Here is a 12,969-nt window from a genome sequence, read left to right on the forward strand (position 1 = left end):
AAATTATACCGTTTAGTCAAAACATGTAAGTAATGATTTGTAGAAAATTGAAAGGAATAAACTATTATCAAACTGAGACAATATATCATTGTATTTTAAAGTTAATACTTATAACAGGGTTTTGATATGACTGATAATTGTTATACTGGTGTAATATGTGATGAAGTTATTTTGTGATTTGCCATAATGCATCTAATCTTCTTACAAAGTAATTAAGAGTAGTAAATTGTCAAATCTAAACTGATGAAATCCTTTCCTGAAAATTTGCCATTGTTAATGAGAATAAAGAAACTGTCCTAAAGCACTTGTGGGCTTTGATTTTAGATTCTTGAAACACAAAAGATGTCATACATGAAATGAACCATTTATTGTGAAAAAATTGTAAAAAGAAAAAATTCTGTAAGCTTTTAAAGTTTATCTGTTATTACAATAAAACTTTTATGAAAAACAATATGAAATTGGTTCTTTGGCTAAAAATTAACACTTAATTCATTTTTCAGTTGAAAATACATATCTTAATTGCACAGTTCCATTGAAATAAAATTGAGAATGGAAATGGGGAATGTGTCAAAGAGACAACAACCCGACCAAAGAGCAGAAAACAGCCGAAGGCCACCAATGGGTCTTCAACACAACGATAAAATCCTGCACCCAAAGGCGAGCTTTAGCTGGCCCCTAAACAAAAATGTGTACTAGTTCAATGAAAATGGACGTCACACTAAACTCTAAAACATATAAATGAACTAAAATTAAAAAAACAAACAAGACTAACAAAGGCCAGAGGCTCCTGACTTGGGACAGGCGCAAAAATACGGCAGGGTCAAACATGTTTTGTGAAGTCTACTTCTATCATTATTCAATATACTTCTTGACTTTATTTCCAGGAGGGAGATAGAATCGGTTTGATGAGGAAATCTAATGGTCAGTTACATTATTACATCAATGGTCAGGACCAAGGTGTGGCCTCTAACGAGACCCCACAGACTATATGGGGTGTGGTTGATCTCTATGGGATGGCTGTCAAAGTAACCATTCTGGATAGAAATGATCCTAACTACCCTAACAACATACAAAACACAGTTACAAGGAATAACGTCTTTAGACATTTTCCTGATCTGTATGATGAAGAAGCATTGGAAGTTACTAATATTGGTAATTGATTATCTCCCTTGTATATTAACAGGGAATTATTTCTTGTATATTAGTAGGGATAATCTCCCTTTAATATTACAGGGCTTATCTCCCTTGCATATTAAGAGGGGATTTACTCTTTCATATTCAAGATGTCCCAGTGTTTTGGGTTTGATGCCTGAAGCGTTGCTATGATGTTAAACTGTATAATGGTAAATAGAAGTGTTGCTATCATGTCAAATTGTATGATGGTAAATAGAAGTGTTGCTATCATGTCAAACTGTATGATGGTAAATAGAAGCGTTGCTATCATGTCAAACTGTATAATGGTAAATAAAAGTGTTGCTATCATGTCAAACTGTATGATGGTAAATAGAAGCGTTGCTATCATGTCAAACTGTATAATGGTAAATAGAAGTGTTGCTATGATGTCAAACTGTATAATGGTAAATAGAAGAATAATGTTTCGTGAAATTTGTTGTTTTATGTAGTTTTTTTCACAAAATAATGACTATTTGGATAGATTTGTTTACTTTGCATCAGAATATAGATAACTGTACGTTTTACACAAGACAAGCTTCAAAGAAAATACACTTGTTTCTGAATTTGATTTTTTCACAACTTTCTGTTTTCCTTTACTTTGATTTAGACAAAGTTAGATTTGCTTTAAAACAGCATAGGTATATGATAGTGAATCATTTCTTGATAAAGATGGACATGTTTGGGCATTTTCAATATATGGACTTCATGGGACACATGTATGGGCATAACATCATGTAATATGTACATGTGTTGAGGATTGGACGACTTTGAGGGGAAGGACATGTTTTTGAGTGTTACATATAACTAAATTTTACTTATGCTACTTGCAGGTGGTGTCCATACTAAATCTTTGCTACTTATAAATGGAAAGTTCATGCCTTTACTTTTGTTGTTTAGGGCTGTTTTCAAACTAGTCTTAATTGTCATTATGATTGTATCTGAAGTAATAAATTTTGCTATTAATATTAAAATTGTTGAGATATATTTTTTAGATGAAGATGAATCTGACAGGCTACTATTTCATACATCCTGTGGGTCACATGCTACTGTTATGAGTGGACAAAGAACAGCTCTCAGACCAAAGTAAGTTTATTTTAAAAGGGGTAATATAGGAACAATTTAGTAAAACTTCATTAAATATATATATATATCTATCTAGCCACCGCATCAGAGTCATCAACTAGTTGTTGAAGTTTGTGATTAGGTAAGTGGGTAAATTTTAAACCAATATTTGTAAGTAAATGATATTTTGTATGCAGATCAATGTTAAACCAAACATTTGTATTGATTAGCACATTACTCTATGTAAATTCAAAAAAAGAAATTTTTTGGACCACACTAAATTTTCTGAAACAATCTTGAAATTTACAAAAGAAAGTTCTTGATCGTAATGTTGTTCAATTCCTCCAAAAATAAAAATGTAGGAAATAAGAAAAATGTGAATCCCATATAAGTAAACATTGAAAAAAACATTTGATTTTGCAGTGCAATGGATGATTTCAACAATGGGGTTGTACTTACAACCAGAACACTGAAACCAGATGAACTATTTGAGGTCAGACTTGATAAAATGATAGACAAATGGGCCGGGTCAGTAGAGATAGGGGTAACATTACATTGTGCTGAGGAGCTTGAGTTCCCATCCACAATGACAAATATCAGATCTGGGACCTGGATGATGACAGGGAACGGAGTGATGCATAATGGGACAACTGTTATTGATGAATATGGACAGAACCTTGATCGCTTAAAGGTATGATTGCTAAGGGGTAGCGTTTGGATGATGCTTATTGGTTATAAGACAGAATCATGAAATATTTTAAGGTTGAACGAGTGTTCCACATAGGTTGCACTCTGTTAATAATAATCTGTGTATTAAATTCATGTATCTTTTTAACACTTTTTAGGTAGGAGATGAATAGGAATATTTGGTGAAGAGCTGATGGGAGACTAAATTTCCATAATAACAGTATAATCTGTCCCACAAGGCTTTGATTTAATATTTTTTAGGCAGGAGATTGAGAAGAGCAAGGATAAGAGCTGATTGTACATTGAATTACTTTGTAAATGGTAAAACCTGCCCACAGCATCTACACTTCCTTGTTATAACATTTTTTAAGCAGGAGATCAAGAAGTCAGGAGAAGAGTTGGTGATAATCTGAATTTCTATGTGAACAGTATAACCTGTCCCACAACACTCACAGTGCTTTGGTTTATCATATTTTAGGTAGGAGATTCAATATGAGTCAGGAGAAGAGCTAATGGAACTGAATTTTTATGTAAATTGTATAACCTATCCGACAACATTCACAGTGCTTTAGTTTAATATATTTTAGGATGGAGAATTGAGAGCTAATGGGATTATGAATTTCTATGTTAACAGTATAAACTCTCCCACAGCACTCACAGTTATTTGATTTAACATATTTTAAATGGAAGGAACTTTGAATTTTTATGTAAATTATATAACCTTTCCCACAATGCTCACAGTTCTTTGATTTTGATTTAATATATTTTAGGTAGCAATACACAGATAGGGGTTTGGTTTCGCATTTTGGCCCTGGTGGATTTTTCAAATATGAAAGTTATTGTGTAATAAAATTAATTTTTAGACAGCTGAGTACTAATTTAGCCTTCAAAGGTGGTTTATAAGAACATCAAGATTATTTTTTACATGTTTTATGGGCTATTTTCTGTTTGACTCTCCGTATTTTCATAGCTAGACCGGTCATCGGTCCAGAAATTAATGTAATGTTTACAAACACTTTTTTTCTACACAAAGTTTTTGACGCAATTTTACAAAAAAATGAGACGAAAGACATATGATTTTCATTGGATTTATTGAAAGATATATGTAAACAGTTTCAGAAAAGGTATTACTTGAAGTGATTGAAATTCTACTTTTGGTCAAATTTTGGGGAAATATGTGACATCTTTTCCCCCCTTTTTGCTATATTTTATAACAAAAAAATGCAGATTGTTGCCATGGATACACCAAGGAGAAATTATATTTTACTATTTCATATACTGGATATGAAATCTATGGAAGATTCTGATTACATACATATGCACATATATGACACAAACAGTAAGCTTAATATTGCAAGAAGGCAATGAAAAGGGGATGGTAAAATTTATGAGGGAACATTTTAATATTTTTTCCTAACTGTTTATTGCTACCTTATGGCATACTTACCAAGCTCAGAATTGTACAATTTAAGACTTTTCATACCACAAATCTATTGATATTTAGATTCTAAATCAACTTCTGATGGGATTAAGTGTTTAAGAATGACAATACATGTCAATTTTATTGTTTACAGTCCTTAGCAACCAAAATTAGACATTTTGACACAAGGCTTATAATTGTACTCTATTTGCTTAACCCTTGCTTCTGAAGGATTGCGCAGTATGTAGTAGCCTAAGTATTGAATGTTTTGTATTTTTTCTTGCGAATATATCAAATTATTATTTTTATCAAGATTTCATGTTACATTTTGACATATATTAAATGTATAGTTGATTCAGCTGTAAGAAATTGATTCCCCATTACCAAGTGTTTTAATCAAGTCTTTGGTATACATTAAACATAAAGATTAACATTTGCATGCTTGAAATTGTTAAATTTTGTACAATTTTGCATCATCAGAGGTTTTATAAAGATTTTCAACATTAAAAAACTGACAAAAGAGGTATAGTTTTTAAGATTTTGCCAAAAATTGAGGTAGAAACAAGATTTTACACTTTGACTTGGCACCTTTCTTTAAATCAGTTTTTGTCGAGTTTCAGTGTCAACTGCTAACCTTCATAAAATATTCATTACTCAACCAATTTTCAAAAATAAAAGGCCATTTTACTCGTTTTAGCTAGCAGAACACAGAAAATTAGTTAAAGGGGAGGATTTGAAAAAAAATATTTACTATTAAGGTAGCAATACACAGTTAGGGGTTTGGTTTCGCATTTTGGCCCTGGTGGATTTTTCAAATATGAAAGTTATTGTGTAATAAAATTAATTTTTAGACAGCTGAGTACTAATTTAGCCTTCAAAGGTGGTTTATAAGAACATCAAGATTATTTTTTACATGTTTTATGGGCTATTTTCTGTTTGACTCTCCGTATTTTCATAGCTAGACCGGTCATCGGTCCAGAAATTAATGTAATGTTTACAAACACTTTTTTTCTACACGAAGTTTTTGACGCAATTTTACAAAAAAATGAGACGAAAGACATATGATTTTCATTGGATTTATTGAAAGATATATGTAAACAGTTTCAGAAAAGGTATTACTTGAAGTGATTGAAATTCTACTTTTGGTCAAATTTTGGGGAAATATGTGACATCTTTTCCCCCCTTTTTGCTATATTTTATAACAAAAAAATGCAGATTGTTGCCATGGATACACCAAGGAGAAATTATATTTTACTATTTCATATACTGGATATGAAATCTATGGAAGATTCTGATTACATACATATGCACATATATGACACAAACAGTAAGCTTAATATTGCAAGAAGGCAATGAAAAGGGGATGGTAAAATTTATGAGGGAACATTTTAATATTTTTTCCTAACTGTTTATTGCTACCTTATGGCATACTTACCAAGCTCAGAATTGTACAATTTAAGACTTTTCATACCACAAATCTATTGATATTTAGATTCTAAATCAACTTCTGATGGGATTAAGTGTTTAAGAATGACAATACATGTCAATTTTATTGTTTACAGTCCTTAGCAACCAAAATTAGACATTTTGACACAAGGCTTATAATTGTACTCTATTTGCTTAACCCTTGCTTCTGAAGGATTGCGCAGTATGTAGTAGCCTAAGTATTGAATGTTTTGTATTTTTTCTTGCGAATATATCAAATTATTATTTTTATCAAGATTTCATGTTACATTTTGACATATATTAAATGTATAGTTGATTCAGCTGTTAGAAATTGATTCCCCATTACCAAGTGTTTTAATCAAGTCTTTGGTATACATTAAACATAAAGATTAACATTTGCATGCTTGAAATTGTTAAATTTTGTACAATTTTGCATCATCAGAGGTTTTATAAAGATTTTCAACATTAAAAAACTGACAAAAGAGGTATAGTTTTTAAGATTTTGCCAAAAATTGAGGTAGAAACAAGATTTTACACTTTGACTTGGCACCTTTCTTTAAATCAGTTTTTGTCGAGTTTCAGTGTCAACTGCTAACCTTCATAAAATATTCATTACTCAACCAATTTTCAAAAATAAAAGGCCATTTTACTCGTTTTAGCTAGCAGAACACAGAAAATTAGTTAAAGGGGAGGATTTGAAAAAAATATTTACTATTAAGGTAGCAATACACAGTTAGGGGTTTGGTTTCGCATTTTGGCCCTGGTGGATTTTTCAAATATGAAAGTTATTGTGTAATAAAATTAATTTTTAGACAGCTGAGTACTAATTTAGCCTTCAAAGGTGGTTTATAAGAACATCAAGATTATTTTTTACATGTTTTATGGGCTATTTTCTGTTTGACTCTCCGTATTTTCATAGCTAGACCGGTCATCGGTCCAGAAATTAATGTAATGTTTACAAACACTTTTTTTCTACACGAAGTTTTTGACGCAATTTTACAAAAAAATGAGACGAAAGACATATGATTTTCATTGGATTTATTGAAAGATATATGTAAACAGTTTCAGAAAAGGTATTACTTGAAGTGATTGAAATTCTACTTTTGGTCAAATTTTGGGGAAATATGTGACATCTTTTCCCCCCTTTTTGCTATATTTTATAACAAAAAAATGCAGATTGTTGCCATGGATACACCAAGGAGAAATTATATTTTACTATTTCATATACTGGATATGAAATCTATGGAAGATTCTGATTACATACATATGCACATATATGACACAAACAGTAAGCTTAATATTGCAAGAAGGCAATGAAAAGGGGATGGTAAAATTTATGAGGGAACATTTTAATATTTTTTCCTAACTGTTTATTGCTACCTTAGGCAGGAGATAGGGTAGGAGTCAGGAGAAGAGCTGATAGAACTTTGAATTTTTATGTAAATTATATAACCTTTCCCACAATGCTCACAGTTCTTTGATTTTGATTTAATATATTTTAGGCAGGAGATAGGGTAGGAGTCAGGAGAAGAGCTGATGGGACTTTGAATTTCTATGTAAATGGTATAGATCAGGGTCAAGCTGCCACTAATGTTCCAGAGAATGTTTTTGGTGTGGTAGATTTGTATGGACAAGCTGCACAGGCCACAATTATAGACCGATATGGTAAGACAATAAAAAGATCTAAAAGAGAACTTTGGACACAAACAGTAAATGATTTTCAAAATTATATTTGAGCACATGAACTGTAAAAATGTTTCTGGTTCTTCTTTCTTGCAAACCTTGTCTAAAAAAGCTAATATGGACTTTAAATTGGCTTATACTTTGAACAGTGAGTAGGAATGTTTTTTTTGTTGTTGACTGATATTTTACTTCAAAGTTACCCATACTTGTTTACAAAACCATTTCATTCGATGGATCAAAATCACCAAGGGGTAAAATTTATAAAATTGACAAGTTTAGAAATCTGTCAGATCTGTTAGTTTTCTTTGAATTGACAAAAAGGGGTATTGTTAAGAAGATGACATCAAATCAAATACTAAGGAGAAAACAATCACGGAATTTAAGAAAATAGTGCTAAAATTTCAAATATAAAATATGCAGGATTTCTGGTATGGAGTAAAAATCATTTATAAATGTACCATGGAAATTTATTTGGGTATTTACAGATAGCCTTAGTTCTCCAGATGCAGAGTCTAGTAGTATGGTTGAGACAGAAGAATTACGGTTTCATCAAGTCCATGGACAGAATGCTGTTATTGTCAACAATGGCAGAACTGCTACACGTCCTAATGCCACTGGAGAATTTAATGATGCCATCATCATGAGTAACAGACCATTGAAGGATAATGAACTGTTTGAAATCATTATTGAAAAGATGGTGGATCGTTGGTCCGGGTCCATTGAGGCTGGTAAGTAGGCCACATCAACGAAAATAATGGATTTTTGGTCTTTATCTGTTGAGCCTTTTGAATACAAGTACTGTAAATTCAGAAATTATTGCGAGGTTTTTATTAATGCGAATAATGCGACTAGATGAGTATCGCAATAATAAGAACTCGCATTTTGATAACTAGAACATAGATCTGTATGTAGATTTTCCTGAAATCGCAATAATTAAACTCGCATTCTTGTCCATTTTTTAAAAATCGCAATAATAAATGCACTCAATAATTTCTGAATTTACAGTATGCAGACCCACTAAATTATGTCCATTGTTTGTCTTGTTCTTTCTAGGGTGTGATAAGGCAGTCCCCAGGAGAACATGATTGGTCTATGATTTTGCTGTAATGTGCCTGACTAGTAAGCAAAGTACTTAGTTCAGGTTTTGTTTATGGGGATTTTTTTATGCAAAAGAGTTAATATGAAAGTGAAGAGAATTTATTTTTAGGAGGAAGGCTGAAATCAACAGCAATAATGTATATTTTTCCCCCTAAGGTGTTAAGCTATTTTATTTATGTGATATATTCTTTTCAGGAGTAGCAGCTTTTAAGCTTGAAGATTTAGAATATTTTCATGTGGTATATTTTTTTAGGAGTAACAGCCATCAAGCCAGAAGATTTAGAATTTCCTAACACCATGACAGATATAGATTATGATACCTGGATGTTAAGGTATGTTCTAGTATTTCCTAAGATACCTGAGGAGTGAGGGGAAATATTATGATACTTGGATGTTAAGGTATGTTCTAGTATTTCCCAAGATACCGGAGGAGTGAGGGGAAATATGCCACAGATGCCATATAATAGAATAATGGGGTCTGTCCTAATTTTTTATGCCCTCCCCCAATAACGGACTGATTAGAATTCCTTTCTTACTTACCATTGACAATATTTTTGATAAGACACATGCCTTGGACTAGACTAAAATTGTGTATCCTAAATTGTTCAACCAAATTTGGTTTTTACAAACTTCATTTTTGATGAATTTGTGAGCAATGATAAGACATGAAAATTAAACATTCTGGAATTGAATCACCAAATATATAAGAATAAAAAGACATGTGAGGTAAATGTCAAAAAGACAGAAACCCAACAACACTTAAAGACAACTAGAGAGGTCAACATTCAGTTAACAACTATAGACAGATGCCAATACAATATATCAAATTTTGAATAAATGACTTTCATTGACATATGTTTATTAAAAGAAAAAAGATAAAGATTTTGTGGGTTCTGCCATACATACTAGGAGGGTAATGTTTATAGTGGATCTGCTACTATTAAGACATGACATTTATGTGTGTCTCAGTGGATCTGCTACAATACAGCCAAAACTTTTATGTGTGTCCACTTAATGTTTTTAGTGGATCTGCTATGATGCAGTCATGACATTTATATGTGCTCACTATTTTTTTTTCAGTGGATAGGCTTTGATGCAGCCATGACATTTATGTGCGTCCACTTTAAGTTTAAGTGAATCTGCTACAATACAGCCATGACATTTAGGTGTGCCCACTTTAAGTTTTCAGTGTATCTGCTATTATGCTGCCATGACATTTTTGTGTGTCCACTTTTTTATTTTCAAGGGATCTGCCTCAATGCATTCATGACATTTATGTGTGTCTGCTTTTTGTTTTCAGTGGATCTGCCATCATGCAGGATGGTACTACTATAAGAAATGGTTATCCTTTAGATTTAGATTTAGTTACTGTGGGGTGTCGTCTAGGGATGATGAGGTGTTCTGATGGGACACTACACTTTTATTATAATGGAAGAGACCAGGGAGTGGCCTGTTCAGATATTTCTTCAGGTAAGTTGGTAGATTGTCATTGACTATCTGTTGATGTTGGGATGATAAATGTTCAGGATGGGACACTTCACTGTGAGTATGGCCTAACAGCGTGTTGTCCATCAACACATAGGGATCACTTCTCTCACCTCCATGTGGTTTGTGTCACATTTTTGTTTAATCTGCAACTCCTTCAAAACAGTCAGCAGAATTCCACCAAACTTGCAAGGATTCTTCTACAGGGCATGCAGTTTTGTACATAATGTTTTAATTTCTTATTTGAATAATTTTTGGGGTGTCAGATACCACAAAATGGACTTCACCTTGTTTGCTTATATTATCTAGGGTCTTATCTAATTGGAGATTCCACACATCTTCCTTGAAAGACTCACATATTTTATTACAAAGGTAGAAATGGAATCTGGGACTGACATGGTCAGTCCACTTCCTTAGATGTTTTGATGGGTGTTTAAGTGTACAGGTCATTGAAGGTTGTTCAACAATGAACAAAACCCACCTTGTATAGTAGGCTATAAAAAGTCCCCAGTATAACAAATGTGAAACATTTCAAAAGAGAAAGACAACAGTCTTATTTTAATATACTTCAACAATGAATGTAAAAACAGTTATGGAAAACAGCAAACAACCACAACTACTGGTTGCAGCTGGTGCCTGGTTTTGGACAGGCACATAAAGAATGTGGAGAGGTTTAACATGTTTGTGAGTGCTCAACCCTACCATTCCTAACCAGGGACAATGGTGTAACAACACAATATAAGAACAAATAGTTAAAATTAGTTGGAAACGGCTGGACTTTTTAGTTTGGTTATAAAATAACAAAAAGATAAAAGAAACAATATACCGATATAGTATTTTTAGTAATGTGTTGATTCATTGCTTTACATGTATGACAACAAAAACAAAATTTTCTATCATGTGATTTAATGTCTTTCAACTTGACTAGTTATGAATAGTGGTAGATATTTAATTGAGAAATGATATAATGATAGTATGAATAAATTTTTTAAAGAGTTATGGGATATATATCAGTGAGACAGGGGTCCAGTGTATAACAGAAGAAAACCATATCAATTGAATGAGGTTTAAAGGTTTCCATATTATTTGAAATGTGATAATTAAATGTTGTCTTAAAATTAGTTAAAAATCAAGAAATTGGAATAGAGTCTTATATAATTATAGCATTAATACATAATAGATAATGGAAGCTTAAATAGTCTTATAATAAGCATCTTTGGGTGTTTTTTTGTCAAGCCTGCGACTTCTGTCGCAGAAAGCTCGACTTAGGGATAGTTATCCGGTGGCGGCTGCATTAACTAACTTCTTAAAAGCTTAATATTTTAGAAGGTAGAAGACCTAGATGCTTCATACTTTGCATAAAGATGCCTTATGCCTTATGATATGAAGTTTCCGTCTGTCATATGTCCATTGTCCTCGACTTCATTTTCGTGGTTCAGTGACTACTTGAAAAAAAAAGTTCAGATTTTTTGTAATGTTAATTTCTCTCTTATTATGAGTAATAGGATAAATATATTTAGTATGTGCGTACCTTGCAAGATCCTCATTCCTGTCAGACAGTTTTCACTTGACCTCCACCTCATTTCATGGATCAGTGAACAAGGTTAAGTTTTCGTGGTCAAGTCCATATCTCAGATACTATAAGCAATAGGTCTACTATATTTGGTGCATTTAATGATTGAAAGGCGTACATTTCCAACTGGCAGGTTTAGTATAGTAGGCGAGACATTTCAGCGTGTGCACTCTTGTTGTATTTTATAGGTGTATTTTTATACGACCCCAAAAAAAAAAATTTTTGAAGGGGTCAATTTTTTTTCCTCAAGATTTAAAAAATTATCAATTTCCAAAAAAAATTGAGGCTCACAAGTTATTTTGCTAATTCTTTGTATATAGTCTGAAAACAGATTAACTAAGTATTGTGCAACAGCACAGTGTATTGCACAACAGCAAGAAATCTTCAATTGAATATAAATTCAAATCATATAACCAATTTCAAGTTCTTTGACTACATTTATTCTGTGTCAGAAACCTATAATGTGTCAAATATTTAATTACAATCCAAATTCAGACCTGTATCAAGCTTGAATATTGTGTCCATTTTTGCCCCCCAACTGTTCAGGGTTGGACCTCTGTGGTCGTATCCAGCTGCGCTCTGCAAAGCACATTTATTGTATTTTATAGGTGTTTTTTTTTTGTATTTTATAGGTGTATTTTTTGTATTTTATAGGTGTATTTTTGTGTTTTATAGGTGTATTTGCAGTCATAGATTTATATGGACAGTGTAGCCAAGTGTCTATTACAAGTGGTTCTGGAATCCTTCCTACAGATAATAATTTATTACAAAATAGTACAGATGTGTCTATAATATCACCATCAGGTAATGTTTTTATTAACTTCAGACTTTGACCTTAGTTAATATACAGAATAGGATCTATCAGTCTTTAAATATTACTTCGGTCAAGTAATTTTGTTTATTAACTAAGATTTTATCGTCCACAGTTTATATTCAGATTAGATCAGATCAGTTTATAATATCTCTTATCAAGTAGTGATGTCTAGTTAGAGCTTTTTTTTTGCACATGTTATAAACATGTCCGACTTTAAATAAAACTTTTTTGTATTTGCATGTTGATCAATATCAGTCCACAGTTAATATGCAGAAAAGTGAAGACTATTCTATGATATCACTTAGATATTTCGTCTTATTAATCTCAGACTGGTCCTCAATATATATACAGAATAGTGATGGTATGTTTTGTATTGACCTGGTATACCATAATTAGATGTAAACAGATCATTTTGTTAAGTTGAGTAGTACATTGTTCTCAATCAGTACACATTGTTCTCAATCAATACACATTGTTCTTAATCAGTACACATTGTTCTCAATCAGTACACATTGTTCTCAACCAAAA

At 32.1% G+C, this 12,969-nt stretch overlaps 1 protein-coding gene across 4 annotated transcripts in view; it reads left to right on the forward strand.

The window, feature by feature from the left end:
• Positions 1 to 12,969, forward strand: part of LOC127719326 (neuralized-like protein 4) — a 55,354-nt gene that overhangs the window by 18,013 nt on the left and 24,372 nt on the right. For all 4 annotated transcript variants that reach the window (XM_052225381.1, XM_052225382.1, XM_052225383.1 and 1 more), the window contains exons 7-14: positions 885 to 1,152; positions 2,166 to 2,256; positions 2,659 to 2,926; positions 7,291 to 7,453; positions 7,957 to 8,199; positions 8,823 to 8,901; positions 9,870 to 10,039; positions 12,303 to 12,431. In XM_052225381.1, the coding sequence (XP_052081341.1) occupies positions 885 to 1,152; positions 2,166 to 2,256; positions 2,659 to 2,926; positions 7,291 to 7,453; positions 7,957 to 8,199; positions 8,823 to 8,901; positions 9,870 to 10,039; positions 12,303 to 12,431 (1,411 nt within the window). The remainder of the gene's footprint in view (positions 1 to 884; positions 1,153 to 2,165; positions 2,257 to 2,658; positions 2,927 to 7,290; positions 7,454 to 7,956; positions 8,200 to 8,822; positions 8,902 to 9,869; positions 10,040 to 12,302; positions 12,432 to 12,969) is intronic.

This window comes from Mytilus californianus, unplaced genomic scaffold (genome assembly GCF_021869535.1).
Source record: "Mytilus californianus isolate M0D057914Y unplaced genomic scaffold, xbMytCali1.0.p SCAF_11, whole genome shotgun sequence".
Classification (NCBI taxonomy): Eukaryota; Metazoa; Mollusca; class Bivalvia; order Mytilida; family Mytilidae; genus Mytilus; species Mytilus californianus.